Source organism: Scomber scombrus, chromosome 22, assembly GCF_963691925.1.
Source record: "Scomber scombrus chromosome 22, fScoSco1.1, whole genome shotgun sequence".
In the NCBI taxonomy this organism is placed as follows: Eukaryota; Metazoa; Chordata; class Actinopteri; order Scombriformes; family Scombridae; genus Scomber; species Scomber scombrus.
In genome coordinates, this window is record NC_084991.1 from 22,047,771 (window position 1) to 22,066,286 (window position 18,516).

Here is an 18,516-nt window from a genome sequence, read left to right on the forward strand (position 1 = left end):
TGAAGTTTAGTTTATGGTTGATCAGAATTCACTGATGCTGCTTCTCAGACATCAGATGTGTTTATGGTTGTATAGTTTGGGGGGGGGGGGTTTCCAAAAAGCCACACACACACACACACACACACACACACACACACACACACACACACACACACACACACACACACACACACACACACACACACACACACACACACACACACACACACAGTTCAGCAGGATGAAACTAGACTAAGAGAGACAGCAGCTGCACTTTAACACACTGCTGCTTTGTGCTAAAGGCTGCCATCATCATCAGTTGGGCTAAAGTTGCCATAGCAACAGCCCGTTTGCCCTCTTTGGCCGAGTTGCATAAATAAATAATTGTTTTATTTTTGCTGTTGTTGCTGCACAAATACAACTATCCTATGATTGCCATGCCATCCAAACTTTTACCCTTTAGTTCATATTCTGAAGGAAGGAAAGGAAGGACGGAGGAATGAAGGAAGGAAGGAAGGTAGGAGGGATGGATGAAGGACAGAGGAAAGAAGGGAGGAAGGAAAGAGAGAAGGAGGGAGGGAGGAAGGACGGAGGAATGAAGGGAGGGAGGGAGGGAGGGAGGGAGGGAGGGAGAAAGAAAAAGAGGGAGGAAGGAAGGAAAGAGAGGGAGGGAGGAAGGAAAGGCTGAAGGAAGGAGGGAAGGAAGGAAGGAAAGAGAAGGAGGGAGGGAGGAAGGAAGAAGGAAGGAAGGAAGGAAAGAGAAGATTCAAAGATTTGTGATTAAAAGACTTCAAAGAAACTGGTTCATGTTCAGATGTTTGTATTTTTTGGTGACTTCAAACGACTCGAGTACAATTTCCATGATTTCTATTCGTCTCTAATGACATAAAAACATAATTGTTCTTTGATCGCAGCGACCAATCAGCAGGCGGCATAATTACTACATTCATAAAAACATCTATTACAAAACTAAAATAGCATCAAAATAATTTAATCTATAAAAAAAATACATTATTCTATTTAAATTAATTACTTTCTTATTTAAAAAATACACGACTGACCGATTATTGTAAAAACAGTGATTCACAAACTACAAAAGCTCTTTTCTATAAGCGACGCGCTGGTTTCCATGGTGACGGCAGCGGCCCGGCTCGGCGTCATCTCTTCCCCCAGAAGTTCTCCCGTCTCTTCTGAGCGCGCTCCAGGACGCCCGACGCCATGGAGCAGGAAGCTGCTGAGCGCCACGACATCACTGAGAGACGGTCGTCTAGGCAACAGAGAGAAGTTTTTTTTTTTTTTTTTTTAAACAAAAGAATAACAGACGAGTTGAATTATGTTTTATAATTTCTTTTAAAAGATTCACCTTCATCAGAGCCGCAGCCGCTTCCTGAACACTGAAGCTCCCTGAACCTCAAACCCAACTCACCTGAGTTAAAGAACACAATAATCATTATTCAAGATAAATACTATAGATACTGTATATTATACTGTATATAGATAGAGATATTATAAATACTGTATATATAGATACTGTACATTATTCTGTGTGTACACTGTAAATATATTATAGTGTAGATCTGAGAATTAATTTGTTGTGGTGTAGCCGACACAACTTCCTTTACTCCCTCGCTTTTAAAAAGAACATTTTTTAATTGGTGTTTGGTTTTTAGTGTTTCTGATCCTGTGGGAAGAGAGTTACGTTACCCTGAAGCAACGCTGTGCTATCGAGGGTTAATTAAACATTCTCATATCAAGGAGAAAGTTTACTGACAGTTCTTTCTAATATCCATTTATCTGTGATGGCTGTAATAAATGCAATAATGGAGGATTTCTTTAGGTAATTGACACTGATATAAGTAATTATATAATATTATTATACTATAGACCCAGATGTATTTGTATAAGGGTTTCAGTGTTTTACTTTGTTGTTGCTGAGGCTCACCGTTGTGCTGGAAGTCGGGGTGCCTCAGCGTGCCTTGGATACAGTGCTGCAGGGTCGGGCCCGGCGGGGGCGGGGCTACCGGGGAATAAGGCGTTTGCTTGGTCCTGATTGGTTTAGAGGGCGGGCTGGAGGCTGGTTTGTGGTTGAGGGCGGGGCTAGAGGAGAACAGGCGGGTGGGGTGGTTGTCTTGCCACGCCTCCTTACGTGTGACGGGCAGGTCGGCGTCTTCGGAGCTTCTCATCTTACCTACCAGTATGGCGCCTCCTGGTGGACAAACTGAGGTCAGAGGTCACAGCAGACTGTTCATCAGCTTTCAAATCTTATTAAAGGAGCAAAAATGTCCAAAATGATCCGCAGATCAGCAGATTAGAGGCTCAGAGACCAGAATGACTCATTTAACCATTGTGTCGTCCTCCCGGGTCAAATTGACCCCGTCTGTTTTGACTGTTCCTCTCTCTTCCTTCCTCCCTCTTTCTTTCCTTCGTCTCTCTTTCCTCCCCTCCTTCTTTCCTTCCTCCATCCCCCTTCTTTCCTTCCCTCCTTCCTTCTTTCCTTTCGTTCCTCCCTTCCTTCTTTCCTCCTTCTCCCTTTCTTTCCTCCCCCCTACCTTCTTTCCTCTGTCCTCCATTCCTCTTTTCCTTTCTCCCTCCCTCTCCCTTTCTTTTCTCCCTCCTTTCTTCCTTCCTTCCTCTCTCCTTTCCTTCCTTCTTCCTTCCTCCCTCTTTTCCTTCCTTCTTCCTCCCTTCCTTCCTTCCTCCCTCCTTTCCTTCCTTTTTCCTCCCTTCCTTCCTTCCTTCCTCCCTCCTTTCCTTCCTTTTTCCTCCCTTCCTTCCTCCCTACCTTCCCTCCTTCTTCCTCCCTTCCTTCCTTGACTCGAGGACAACAGGAGGGTTAAATAATCACTGACTCAGTATTTCAGGAGAGAAGTTGAAGTTGGAGCGTGTGTGTGTGTGTGTGTGTGTGTTTACCTGCGACAGGTGTGGTGACATCATGGTGAGTCCTCTGAACAGGCCGCGTCTTCAGCTTGGGAGTCGGTAACCTTCCCTCCTCCCTGCACACACACACGCACACACACACACACACACACACACACACACACACACACACACACACACACACACACACACACACACACACAAACACACAAACTTTTATTATATATTGCTTAAGATAAGAAATTACCAGCAAATTAGTACAAAAACAACATACATTACAATATGTATACAAATATTTACAGAAGTCTCACACAGCTGGACTTCCTGTTACAGCCCGACTGACTCCGCTGCCCGTCGTAAAGTAAAGTTTCAGTTTATGGTCGGATCAGATCTGGTTTTTACGTCGTGTTGTCCGTCCACGTCAGATTATCAGATGTGTGTTTTTTTTTAAGGTGTATAGTTTGGGCGGGGGGGGTTTCCCAAGTTAACTAACCATCCGACTTGGCACGTCTGGAGGAGTAAACCAGCTGCTTAACCTACTAACAGGGTCAATGTGTACAAGTATCACCACACACACACACACACACACACACACACACACACACACACACACACACACACACACACACACACACACACACACACACACACACACACACACACACACACACACACACACACACACACAGATTTCCTGACAATAGAAACTAGACTAAGAGAACAGCAGCTGCACTTTAACACACTGCTGCTTCGTGCTAAAGGCTAACACGAACACAACAACACAAAGCAGAGGCTGACGTGAGACAGTCATTGGACAAGATCGATGTTCGACCCGACGGTGGCGCTACATGAAAGGTTGAACAGCGCTGTCATTAAAATACATGTGAGGATCCAATCCCAGCTGTCATTGGCTGAGACGTATAGACATATATAGATTCATTCAATTTAGAGTCTCTAATTAACCTAAGCTGCATGTTTCTGGTCTGTGGGAGGAAGCTGGAGAACCTCAACAGAACCCACACAGGCACAAGCAGAACATGCAAACTCCAGCGTAGAACCGTCTTGCTGTGGGGCGACGGTGCTAACCACTGACAGAGGAGAGGAGACGGTGAGAGTCAGTCGGTAAGATTGATCAGAACACGATATCTGATATTGAGATATTTCAGTCTGGAGCACAGCGGAGACTGACTGACTGTTACTGAGCCGCAACGTCAACATCAGATAAACATCATGATTGTGTAAAGAGACTTTTTATTCATGTGAAACCAGCAGTGACTCAGAGTTAAACTGCAGGAGCTGCAACGTTCAGTCAATTAATCGATTAGTTGTCAACTTTATATAACTTAGGAAAAAAAATCTAAATTCTCTGATTCCAGCTTCTTAAATGTGAATATTTTCTGGTTTGTTTTGTCCTCTGACAGTAAACTGAGTATCTTTGGGTTGTTGACTGAGGACGTCACTTTTTCTTTCAGGAAACAAAACTATCCGACATTTTATAAACTGAGCGACTAATGGATTGATAGAAAGATGAATTGATAGTGAGAATAATGATTAGCTGCAGCACTAATCAGCATCTGACTCAGTCAAAAGAAAAAAGGAGGAGTTATTCAAGTGACACAGTCTGAAGAGAGAAACTTACTCCTGTGTGCATTCTTCTTCCTCCTCCTCCTCCTCTCCTTCCTCTTCATCCTCTTCTTCTTCTTCTCCGCCGGGCAAACTCCTGTCAGCAGCAGGACCTGGAAGAGCTAGTGTGTTTCTGTTTTTCTTTTTGTTTGTTCGCCGTACGTCACCTGACGCCACAGCAGACGACCTCTGACTGCAGCTACTGGAGCGGCTGCAAGAGAAACACACACACAGATAAACAGATTTCATTCAGATCAACACAGAGAAGCTTTAAACCCTGCTGTTGTCCTCGGGGTTAAAATGTTTTTATATCAGAAATATGGATTTTTAGTCATTTAATTACCTGAAAAACCACATGGATGTTTCTATAATACATTAATTGCAACTATAATCATCACTACTCTTACTGAATTTGGTGATAATTTGATTTTAGGGTTTATAAAACAGTCAAACCAGACTAGAGGAAAATGGTTTCAAAACTGTATCTTGACCAGTCTGTTCAATTTTGATGTTAAATCATTCATAATTTCTGCTTTATTTAAAAACTAAAAGATGAGGTATAATCTACTTTAAATGAGGCCTATTGACTATTATGTACAAAAAATAAGTGCAACATTGGAATGAAGTTGGCTTATTGAAATTGACCTGGCAGGACAAACGTTTCTTGGTTGACGGGAAAACACCAGGAAGCCTAAGATGATGATGATGATGATGCTGATGATGATGATGATGCATGTTCTCTCACCTGGCCAGGTCCAGGGCCTCCACACAGGCAGAGCTGCGGCTGTCCTGGTCGTGACTGAGGTTGCAGGACAGACTGGGGGTCGTGGGCTGAGTGGGAGAGTCTGTGGTGTCTGTCGGCTCCCACAGAGCGTTGTGTTCAGACAGCAGCTGGCTCAGGTGATCTCTGGAGAAGTTAGTTCCCCAAGCTCGACGGCGGTACGCAGACGCTCTCTGCCTCAACTCACTCAACTCCTTCACCTGTTCAGGAGCAAAGAAAGAAGCTTTACAACCTTTAACTATCAGGATCTGAAGTTAAAACAGTTTATTTAGTCCCAATAATGGAGTAAAAAGCAACAGATCTGCTCTCTGAGATGCAGGTTTTTCATGCAACTTTTTAATATGAAAGTTAAATAAAAAGAAAATGTGCAGAGGCAGACAGACGCTGAAAATGCTCTAAAGGCAGGATGCATGAATACTAGAATGAAAAGTGACAATCTTTGTGGTTTATTTTCTTCTTTAGTACTTTAACCACACAAATAAAGTTTTGTTTTGCTCGCTCTTCATCTTCTCGCTCATGTCAGACCAGATGTGAAGTCGACTACTTGAAAGGGAAACTCCGCTTATTCTCACCTCAGCTCAACTCAGCGTGTGTTTCTATGTGTAAAACGTCACTATGAACCCTTTCTGTGTCTCTAGAGGGAGCTGTGTGAACAACAACTGAACACAACACAAAAACAAAAAGATAAATAAGATAAAATAAAATAATAAATGAAAGAAGAAATAGAGTTTGCAGCCATCGTTGCAGAGTCTGGGTCACTTCTGGACCTTTAAACAACGAGAGAAGATGCATCAGAGCAAAGGCAGCCAGTAGAGAGAAGTGATCATGCTTCTTTGTCCTAGTATAAATCCAGGCTGCTGAATATTGGATGAGCTGATAAGTCAGGAGCAATTTTTATTGTCGTGTTTCAAGTGAAAATTTCAAACATTTTTTGATTTCCAGCTCCAAAAATGTGAGAATTTGCTGCTTTTTAAAAGGTTTATTCTGGTGAAAATTGTTAATTTATTCTTATATTTATAATAATAAATGTATTTGCATCTGCACTGGGAGACTATAATAGATGTTCTTCACTATTTTCAGGCTTTTTATACACTCACAGGCGGCTGTGGCTCAGGAGGCAGAGCGGCCTTAGAGGTTTGAGGTTACTTTATTCAGACCTGTAGGTAGATTTGTTTTGCAGTGAGTTGTCATCCATTGATCCATACATACATACATTACACCATAACTACCAAAAGAGAAAAACATGATGAAGATAAAAGTGCTCCAAAGCTCAAGGCCTCACCAATAAACACACAGATTTCCGACCAAGATAAAAATGTCTCTTGATCCAAGGATATAATAAATATAATAAAGTAACCCCAATTCCTGGCTACAAAATAGATATACATAAATAAATAGATAAATAAATAAGTCATGTGCAAGGTGCTCAATGATGGCAGCAGGAATAAAACTGTTCCGATAGCGTTTGGTTTTACATTTAGGGACCAAATAGCTTCGTCTGGAGCGGAGAAGCTGGAACTCACAGCTCAAAGGGTGAGAGTCATCATTTAAAATAGAAAAAGCAATCCTCTGAAACTGTCTGGAATACAGGGATGTTGGTCTTCCACATTTCCCAGATTCCCAGCTCCTCCAGTCCGCATATCGATGTATCCTTGGGCAAGATACTTAACAACAAATTGCTCCTGATGGTGTGTGAATGTGTGTGAATGGTTAGTCTCCCTCCTGATGAGCAGGTTGGCAACGTGTGGTAGCTGCTGTCATCAGTGTATGAATGGGTGAATGTGACATGTAGTGTAAAAGCACTTTGAGTGGTCAAAAAGACCAGAAAAGCTCTATAAGTACAGTCCATTTACAATCAAGTAATGTTTTCTGCAGATTAATCAATAATCAATAACAATAACGGCTGGGACACACAGCCTGCTCGTGTGTGTGTGTGTGTTCAGGGTCTCGCTTATGTTTTTTTCCACCTGACACGTGCAGCAAACATACACAGTGAAAATGATCAGCTGATATTCTTATTGACAAAACAGCTGCATCATCACAACGTTCATCACAGTTTAAATATTAGTTCAAACCAGGAGTCCCGCCTGTTTGTTTGACCTGCTTCCAGACGCAGATCAGCTGTTTTTATTCTCTTCATTTATTGCCAGTTTCCTTCCTGACAGGTTTATTGTGTGTTTGGCTCGTTAGGGGATTTTTCTTTGACAGTGGGAGTTTAATTGGGGGATATAATCAAAATAATCAAGTTTAAAAAAAACATCCTGTGTGAGGAGTGTATGAAGCTGACACACGTAATATTTACTTGAACACATGCTGCTTAAAGCTGCAGTTGGTAAGTCTTATATAAGTAACTTTTTGTCATATTTGCTAAGACTGTCACTATGTAAAGACAGCATTAAATGAAACTAGTAATCTGTAAAAAAAAACTAAAAAAAACAGGCTCATTTAGCCCCATCTATTGCTCCTACTGCAAATTGCCAGAATCCAACGCGACCGGACAAAAAGAACCAATCAGAGCCAGGATGGTTTCTGATGGAGTGTCTGACAGCTGTCAATCACTGCTCATGCACACAGGCCCCTCCCCCTTCCTCCTCAGCTCGGGAGAGCGGCTTCAGGAGCGTAGAGAAAGTAATGGCGCAGCAACAACCATCAGCGAGGACCGTCGCGTGCCGTCATGCGCACGTCAGCCTCCTCTGGGGGAGGGACTTTGGAGGCAGGGCAGGAGTGCAGCGGAGAGGGAGGGGGAGGGATCTGAAAGTTGTACTTCTTCAAATTTGATGCTAAGTCCTCTCTCTCCTCAAAGTTACCAACTGCAGCTTTAACCTTATTACTGATATGAAACATTCTGTTATTGATGGGCATTATAAAAGTCATATTGTGTGTCCCAGACGTAGATATTACTTATGAGTGTCATGGTGCACAGATACACTAATGGAGTCCAAACATAAGAATATAGAATTGGAAATGAGCATAATAATCCCCTCCTGACCTCTTTTCTCTCTCGCCTTGAGCTGAAGAGCTGCTGCTTCATTTAAAACAGACTGTGAAATTGTGAAAACATTTTCTCTGTGTTTCATATACTGACTTTGCTTTGCTTTCTCTTTCTTGTAAGAATCATGTGTATTGCATTCCTCATGTTTTGGTGAGCTGAGGACAATAAAGTAAGATATATTCTATTGTATGTCTGTCAAAAACACTCAAATGTCAACTATCTGCAAACGTAACTAACTGTAAGATGTGTGGAAACATTGCTGGTGTTGCCTTTGATTGACATATTAGTGCAGGTGCACGTATCAAACAGAACAGGGGGGAAATGCTGACTTGCAAATTGCAAAAGGGGAGTTATGGGAAATCATAAAGAGGTTACAGCAGCATCTGTTGTTCTTCCTTTGTCAAACTCCCCTCCAAAAAACAACAAATCTGCATCAGTTCAAATTCAACAGCAAAAAGTCAAATTAGACATTATTTGCTTTGCTCACGCTGCAGATTGTGATTCTGCTCCAGACCCCAGATAATCCAGACCAAACCTCAGCCTGCCTCTAACCTAAACCTCAACCCCCAGATGAGCAGTAAGCCTGACGCCACACATCTCTACTCTCTAACTGTCAGCCTGCTGAATGACTGAGTCAGTGCAGGTTTGATAGTTTCCTCTGAAGAGCCACGATGATGTCAGCTGACAGCTTCCCTCCATAACGACACTCTTCACAGGTCAGGTTCGCTGCAGGCATGGAAAGTGAATCACCCACTGATTCCTGGACCTGCAGCTCAGTTTTCCTGTAGTTCATTTATTTAGAAGAGATTCTGCAAAAGTCAAATAAGCTGCAGAATAGTTGGCTTTAACTCACTTGTTGGTGCTCTGACTGCACAGATGCATCTCAACAATAACAACTTACTGGAAGTCATAACATGTTGCACTCAGTTACTGGTTGCATGTGCACGTAGCTAAAACTTGTGCAGTCTAATCAAACAGCTCTGCAATAAAAACCTTCCTTCATGAAGGCAGAGTAGGTGTAGAAATGCTTCATAGAGGCCTTTCTAACATTTCATATTGACGTACAGGTTTGGTTTCAGAAACGTGTGTGAGGTGGAAACAAACTAAAAGTTATGTTAATAATTATGAATGTTATGAAAAGATTACTTTATTTATTCTAATGCAGCTTTGCTCCGTTCTCATCACGGACTGATGCGCTGTAAATTAGAGCAGAATGACACTTTAGAGAGGTTTGTCTCTCTCTATTATACAAAGATGCTGAATGAAAACACACATCTGAATAAGAATAGACTAAACATTTTTCGGTTTAGCACAATACAATCCAACAGCAGCACAAACTAAATGACCATAAGGCTGATTCAGCACCTTTCTGGGTCGGCTGTATTAAACCGCACATACTTTTAGCAAGACGGTGTATTTTTAATGCAACAGTAAGAACACATAGTCCTATTAGTTGCAGCTTACTGAGCAATATTAAACCTGTTAAATATGAAGAGCTTTGCATGTTTAATGTGTTATAAGTCATTCTAGTAGGGTTTCATAGTTGAAAAGCTTTTGATTTGACTCGACAGTGTTTTACATGCATCTCCTCTAGAAAAGGCTTTTCTGTAGTTGTGTGCAGTTTGAATTTAAAAATCAATTAAAGCATTTAATCTTGCTTTGCTTGACCCTTGTTTACCCCCACGCTACTTTCCTCTTGATTCTTTTCCATAGCGTAGTGAGACCTTCAGTCGTACCTGTGTTTCTTTTTAATTCAGTAACCACAATGAAGCACAGACCAGATTATGTTTCAGTTTTTGTTTGGTTTAGTTTTCCTGCTCCCTCACTGTTAAAGGTAGCAAGATGTTTATATGTGTTTAGTGAGAATAAATATAAAGAGCAATCATGCCTGAACCCACAAACAGAGCGTAGATTCTGAAGAGTTGTCCCATAACTGGGGAGACCGACGTCAGCGTTGCAAAGTGACTCAATAAAACCATGAGGCGGACACGTGTAGTATTTCCATTCAGTGAGTGGAACTGAAGCAGCACAGCAGCAGCCATTATTCTATTTAATTTCCTGAATCCCCCTTAAACACATTTGATTCAGAAAGCTGACTAGTATTGTGTTAAGTCGTGTTCCCACTACCAGGAACATTATTTATTTATTCATTATATTTATTACTGGATTAAAACGTCTCAAATTACACATATCAAGTCTAAACATGCTCATTAAAAAAGCTGCTATGTGAAAGTTTTAATAGCAGACTGTAGCAGACAGGAGGAAACATTACAGAGGACATGAACTCAGTGACCTACATGTTAGAGACACACACACACACACACACACACACACACACACAAACACACACAAACACACACACACAAACACACACACACACACACACACACACACACACACACACACACACACACACACACACACACACACACACACACACACAGAGTGAATGTGACCTCAGGCCTGTTTAAAAACCTGTTATTAGTCATGTTTTAGTCACTACTACTGAAAAATATAATTATAATTGGTATATATCTATAAATCTTGATGCATGTTTTTCTGCCCCCACTATCCTGGTTTCTCGCTCTCCACAACATGTTGGACTCTGGCTGCAGAAATTTGCTCCCATTCAGCCACAAGAGCATTTGTGAGGCTCAACACAGATGTCGGTGATAAGGTCTGGCTTGCTGGTGTCTGATGTGGTTTGGTTGCAGACCAGTTAAGGTTTTTTACACCAAACTGGGAAAACCATTTGTCCACATAGCTGGCTTTGCATATGAAGACATTGGGCCTCATGCACCAACATTTTTCTGTTCTTCTCTCTCTCTCTTACTTTTTTCTATGAGTTTTGTTTGTATGAGTGTTCAAAGTCTGCACACACTTGAATTGTTCATTTCAGCCTCATGAATGCTAATAATGCAGGTGAACACTCCTGAGATGTCAACATTAGCATAATCAACGTCCTGCTCCTCTCTGTTTGTGGTCGAGTTTCATTCACAAAAATCTTCCCAAAGAAGATCAGAGCGGCACTGCACTGTGACAGACGATGCTTTCTAGTTAAGATGCTAAAAACTGACTTTCTAAAGCAAAGTGCTCCATGACTAATAGGAGAGGCGTCATGTGACCGTTACACAGATACTAGAGGAGGTGATGTTACTCTATCAGCTGCAAGATTATTCTAAGTGTGAGAAAAGTCAAGCATGCCACAGAGTCACAGTCACTTGTACTGCTGTGGTGGTTCTCACATGAGGCCCACTGTCATGTTGAAACAGCAAAGAGACAAACACAAGATCTTCTTTCATTTGAACGAAGGGGCTCAGATGAGACATAACAGGTTGGACAGTAGACCAAACGTACACAAAGGTTTTCACCGTGTTGCGTAAAAACAGCGTAGAAATATTAGAAATATAAACGTAAGACTAATAGTGATAGAAACAGTTTTTCCTGCATGTGTTCAGGGAATGTTTGAAGGTATTTTGTCGATCCTTGCAAACATTTCGCCTGTTTGAATGAGGTGGTTTGATGATGAACTCAAATCTGCAGATTTCATGTAGAAAAGTGTTTCTACACGTACGAGCAGCTCCCCCCTTCCTCAACGACACTTTCCACAATGGTGGTGGGAACCTACCTGTGTGTGTGTGTGTTTGTGTGTGTATGTGTGTGTGTGTGACTAACAGTCTCTTGTTTCCCTGAAATGAAGCTCTGTGGTTTCACTGCTCACACTCAGCACTCTGGTTTCCATCAGCAACACACACAAACACAAGCACGTTACACAAATTCCCCATCAACCACATCAATGACAGTTTAAGTTTATCGGTAAGAGGCTGAAAGTGGTCGAACGTTGACCGCTCAGGCAGCCAGAAGATAAGTTGTTGTTTAACAAATTTCATGATATCTTATTAAAACAGACAAATTCATTATTCCCTACTGCCGCCTTCTTTCACTGAATTCATGTCCAGAAATACTAATTAGCTCAGTGGTTCCCAACCGTTTTCCTTATAGGGGACATATTTTCCAGATGTGTTTATATTCTGTGTCTCTACTGGAATATCTTTGCATGATTTCCAGTTAAAAACTCCTTATTTATCTTCTACTGGCCCTTTATGCAGCCCCTCAGTTCAGCCTCTGTCTGAAACACTCTGTTCTGATTGGTCGGCTTCAGGAAGCTTCCTCCAGCTCCAGAGGCAACGTAAACAAACTATAGTAGCAGGATTTCACTCCATTCTCTCCTTCTTCTATTTGAAATAGAAACTACTCAAATCCAACCGTTCATGTTGGAGCTGAATCAGATCTTAAATCTGAGAGTGGACAGCGTGAACAACACATGGAAACACCTTAGCAACCAAGTCTACATAATGGACGGCTGTTAATGTGCATGCACGACAAGCTGACGTCAGTTCATCGAAGGTAGAAACTTCATTGCACGCAAAGTTCTGCAGGTTGAAGTCCCGACTTTTGACTTGCAGGCAGCATTTCTGCAAATGTTCACCTCAAGTTTTGGAACTTTGGCATCAAGAGAGAATAAGGATAACAAACAATGCCAAAAAGGTTAATATGTCCTCTATAACACCGCGATTTTACCACTGAGTATACTGACGGACTCGCGTGTACAGAACAGTAAGTAGATGAAGAATCTCAATACATGCAGGAAGTTTATAAATCATGTTAGTATTGCATCACATCAGAGACTCATTTTCCCTATATCTTAAGTTTTTATCTTTATTTAAACACATCTTGGACCTCTCTCCGTACCTATATCCATCTTCTCAGCTCTCAGTTTCTGACCACTAACCTCGTAACATGACAACATACTGTGCATTCACCTGAGGGGCGTCGGCGTCCGTTTCTCCGCCTTCTTCGGGGATCCTGTAGAGAGGAGAACGAAAGCTGGACTGATACTCTGTCAAAATCCTGTCAGACAGACAGACGGACGGCTCCATGAACATAATGAATGAATGCACAATACACAGTAACACACACACACACACACAGAAACACACCTGTGACCTCTCTGAATCCGTGGAGGAGGGGGCGTGGTGTTTTCTCTCTGAGGGCTGGGGGTCTGGTCTGGACGGAGCAGCTTCTCCGACTCCTCCCTCCTCTTTTTGTTGCTCTGGAGATCAAAACAGCTGAGTCAACACATTTGTTCCTCACTAGAACTCCAAATGTGGATTAATCCGCCACTGAAAGTAGTTCCCAACAAATTCCCTCTTATTTGCTTGCTGAAAACTACACTGACTAGCTGAGACTAAATATTTCTGAGGTGTTTTTAAAGATCTAAAGAAAGATTTAAAGAACGTTTTTGCACAAAAGTTTAAAGAAAGACATCTCAGCTGTTAACACATAAACTGTTTAAGTGATCAGAGCACAACAGACTGTACTACATGTCTGTATTAGTGCAGTTTTAAAGAGCACATATTCTGCACATTTCCAACTCCATATATTTTTTTATTACAATACAATATGTGTAACAACAATAGCAGGATTTCACTTCTTTTTCTCGTTCTTTACTCCAAATGGAAACCTCTCAGATACAGCCATACATGGTGGAGCCTGAATCTGGTCCAAGATATGTAAGTGGACAATGTGAATAACCAAACATTCAGAACAGTTTAAGAAGTTTGACCATGTTTAATATCTGAAATCATGACTGTATCAAATGGCAGAAAATCCCCAAAAAAGCAGAATAATCCTAATCCAGGTCCGCTATGCAACACTGAGAATGAATGTTAACAGTGAAGCATGAAACGTGTGTGTGTGTGTGTGTGTGTGTTTGTGTGTGTGTGTGCGTGCGTGTGTGTGCGTTTACCGTGTGTGTGTAAAACAGTGGGACTCTCTGATGCTCCAGATGTTTCCGAAGGCGAGGTCTGGCCGGTGGGAGCAGACCCTGGAAGTTCTGCTGGTACTCTGTTGCCATGGAAACAGGGTTCTTCTTCAAGGGGGAGACAGACCTGCTGCTGGAGTAAAGCACCTGTGGAGGGGAGTGGGGTCAGGGGGGCAAAGGTCAAAGGTCAGCAACAATGGCAGGTAATGAGTGAAAGCAACAGCTCACCGGTTACAGCGAATGAATCAGCACAGTGATCAGTTAACTGTCTGTCGCCACCTAGTGGACAAACAACTGAACTGCAGGTCTTTAAACTGCACTCAGTTTATATTGACTGTGTTCAGACCTCCTGGGTTGTATTTGATTAAAATGTATAATATATGCTAGTATGTGATAGTATTTTGTAGTATGTGGTAGTATCTGATAGTATTTTGTTATATGTGGTAGTATCTGATAGTATTTTGTAGTATGTGGTAGTATTTGATAGTATTTTGTAGTATGTGGTAGTATTTGATAGTATTTTGTAATATGTGGTAGTATTTGATAGTATTTTGTAGTATGTGGTAGTATTTGATAGTATTTTGTTATATGTGGTAGTATCTGATAGTATTTTGTAGTATTGGTAAGTATTAGTTGGTACTGTACCTGTTCTGCAGTCAGTAAAGGTGAAGCAGCAGCTACAGGCCTCTTCCAGCTGAACTGTCTGTTGTACTCTGTCCTGTGACTCCCTGACCTTTGACCTCCGGACCTCAGCCCCGCCCTCCTCCGCAGAGCAAGCTCCACCTGCAACACCGGGTAAGACATCCTGTTCATCCAACTTCATCAACTCAGTGAAGATAGTGTTTAAAGACAGACACGCTTATGTTTTCGTCTGACCTCCTCATTGGCCGAGGGCTGCAGTCCATCAGGTGCTGAGGTCACGGGGCTGCTGAGCTGTGGTTGGCTGTCACCTTTAGAGGGGCGGGGCTTTGCTTAAAAGACAGAAAGCAGCACCAATGAGAACAATATGGCTCGATACTGGGATATTTAAACAAAACTGATACCAGAATAAAGACAATGACAACATAATAATAACAGAAGTGTGTGAGAAGATAACAAAAGCAACATTTACAAGATTTTCCAGAAGTTCTTGCTTCAGGATCTGCAGCACGTCGTGGTCCTGCAGGAGGTTCACGATCTGCAAGATATGCTGGTTCTGTCCGTGATCCAGGTGTTGGCATTGGAGGTCTTGGTTCCCGGGACGGCTCCTTCCTGTGGGCTGAACGGCTCCTGGAGGCTGATAATGAAGAGGAGAGGGAGACATTAACATGCCAACATCATCATTTTATGCGTTACCATACTAACATTACACATGCTACAATTATTATAACATACTACTAAAATATTAGAAGCTGAAACTGTAAGTATGTAGACGTGTTAACATTAAATACTGTATAAAAGCTAACTGTGCACATGTTAAAGGTTACCTCGCTGTAATCATTCCTCCTGAGATGTCTGAAACACTAATACTGTCTTTATTACAGCATAAACTGTATATTTTACTGTAATGTCACAGTTTAAATGTTTTATATTAAAGGGTTCTGATAACTTCACGATACTTTAAAGTCGATTTCACGCATGAATTCCGAGAATGTCCAGAAAATCAGATCCGGAGTTTCCCCTTTCACACATGTAACACACAGCGGGAGATTATCTATGTCAAATGGGTTCACACCTACTGGAAACACTCTGTTTGGTTTAGGCGATGGGTGCAGGAGGCAGGACATGACGCAAGAAGTACACTGCGGTTGTAATTGGGCATTTTTAAGCTTTTCATCAGAAATAAAACAGCTTTTATTTTATGAGAAATCACAAGAAGTCCTCTCTCCTCTTCCATTCAGGCCCAGTCCAAACAATGCAGCTTAGCAGGCCAACAACAGCCTCATGTGTAAAACAACAGCTGTGAATTAGAGGGGAGTAGACTGCTGTAATTCAATGATGTTTTATTTACCTTTATATTCAGTTTGTTCAACAGTTGTTTGATAAATAGTTTCCCTCACTGATGGATTTTGTTGCACTTACTCTCTACAACTACTGTATTCACACATGAGCTCAATCTGACATTACACTGACTTGCAGGGTGAAGTCCGTTTAATGTCTGGTCCGACTAATTCAGACATTAGCGTCCTCATATATAACGCTAACTAACTAACTAATGTTTGAAAACTTTCAGGGTTGCAGTGCAAGCGTGAAAGAGGCTAGAGACTCATATATTCTCAGCATGTTTCTCTACCAGCAGGAGGCGCTGTTCTCTGTGCATGAACGGTCGGCTCAGTGACAGACTGCTGTGGATCTGGTGGATGGAGCAGAAAGGTTCGGGACTGAGCAGGACCAGCAGGACCGACCCTCTTCCTGTGCTGAAGGCCGGGTTCTCTGCTGATACCTGAGATACACAGACAGGCCGAATGACATAAGACGTCATTTTTTACCTTTTATATTAACGATCAAATAATATTCTTTTAATATACACTAGATCAGTCCAGGCATCTGTGAGTGAAGATTTTAAAGAGTTCAAAGATAATCTCTTCTTACAGCGCACAACTCGAGTAAAACGTTCAAAAACTAAACTGAGAGGCAGTTATTTAATGGTAGTGAGCAGGGAGGAGTGGACATATTGAGTTAATATGACAATAATTAATATTAATATAGATTAAATATGTCACAACGAACAGCAGCTTCTCAGGTCCTGCTCTTTTCTCTGTTTAAACATCTTTACATACACCAAGTGCTTCACATTAAAGGAGCGTAAAGCAATGTTAAAAAAGAACAAAGAAAAACAAAATATTAATGTAATATAATATGGAAAATAAAAATAGTAATCATCTTAAAATAGTAAAAATAGTACATAGTAAAAGCAGCTAAAATATAGAATATATAGAATATAAAAAATCAAGTAAAATACATTTTAAAATCAGTTCTATAGTTTAAGTGTAGTATGTATGAGTTTTTAGCTTTCTTTTAAAAATATATATAAATCAACTACAGACTTCCCAGCTGACTGTATCTGGAGCATTGTCAGACAACGTTTGATGAGGTTGGGGTACGTACCCATCTGGTCGGAGCGCAGGCCGGCCCACGGGGCGTAACGCTGAGGAGACACACTTCTGGAGCGGGAGACCCTGTAGCTCTTCTGATATTCACTCTGACTCTGAGACAGATACACAAACATACAAACACTCTGCTGTCATTATCAATTCATCTGTTGATCGGTTTCTAGATTAATCGATCAGTTGTTTAAAGTACAAGACGACAAAAGATACCTTAAAAATATTCACATTTAAGAAGCTGGAATCAAAATTTGGGCCTTTTTATTGTCAAAAGTAATACCAAACAATTAATAAATTATCAAATAATTTGGCAATTAATTTAATAGTTGGCAACTAATCAATAAATTGACCAATTTTTAATTAATTGACCTTTGGGAAGATCCTGAATCAGGGGTTTAAAGCTGTTTAGGGGCACCAAATGAATATAATTAACAAATAATTACTTAATAAATAAATATTCTGAATCAAACTCCTACTACAGTCTGAGTGAATGATGAATGACCAGGTGTTGTATCTTTTAGATATATTTTAGATACTGCAGGGCACTTTTACCAGTATTTTATTATTATTTATGACATATATATTATATTAACTGTCCATCTATCGTTACAGATAGTATTACAATGAAAAGCAGCACTGATTAACTAATACAACTAATCCTTAGTTGTTTGTTGCAGTTTTTAAAGTGTGTTTTAAAACAGTGAAAGAAGTTTTTCTTCTCTGTAATCATTCCTCCTGTTCATACTGACTATTAAAAGATCTTCAAATGTGCTTTCAGTGTTCAGTGATGGAGGACTGTATCCACAGTGTGTCCACACAGTCATTTAAAGTAGATGTAAAGCTTCTATTGAGCTTCATCAGTCTGAGTTAGTCATATCAAGTGATATCTGACACATTTACAGTCTTTTTAGCATCAGATTCCCTCTTAGTGTTTCCCTGTTGAGCTGTGGTGGAAGTATAGTAACACAAAGACTGTAACGTTGAAACATAGAATACTTGATTTGACTCATTCAGACGATTGAATCTTCATATTAGCTTCAGATCAACTTTTAAATCCATGTTTCCACAGAAGGAGGACTGTGGGTTTAGTCCTCCATCACTTCCATTGTAAACATTATGAAGGGATCTTCTAATGGTCAGTATTAACAGGAGGAATCATTACAGACAGATAAACACACTTCAGGTTCATTTAGACTCAAAGTGTTATAATATGTCGCTGCTGGTTGTTGTTCAGTCACACATGTTAACCGGATTATCTCTGATCAGATTAAATCATATCATTCATTCAACCTGTTACATGCTGCTAATGCTAACGATGCTATCACTCGCTGCTTACCTTGAAGCGGACAGTCAT

The 18,516-nt window shown here is 41.0% G+C and overlaps 1 protein-coding gene across 1 annotated transcript; it reads right to left on the reverse strand.

Annotated features, from left to right (window-relative positions):
- Positions 1–1,113: 1,113 nt before the first annotated feature.
- Positions 1,114–18,516, reverse strand: mdm1 (Mdm1 nuclear protein). The gene is made up of 16 exons (XM_062443576.1): positions 18,499–18,516; positions 17,099–17,263; positions 16,349–16,498; positions 15,188–15,352; positions 14,953–15,042; positions 14,722–14,859; positions 14,062–14,223; positions 13,253–13,365; positions 13,076–13,118; positions 5,225–5,460; positions 4,566–4,690; positions 4,496–4,523; positions 2,890–2,972; positions 1,922–2,185; positions 1,343–1,405; positions 1,114–1,246 (listed from the first exon to the last, which is right to left on the reverse strand). Exons 1-16 carry the CDS (start codon positions 18,514–18,516, stop codon positions 1,137–1,139), a joined length of 1,953 nt encoding a protein of 650 aa, XP_062299560.1. The 3' UTR covers positions 1,114–1,136.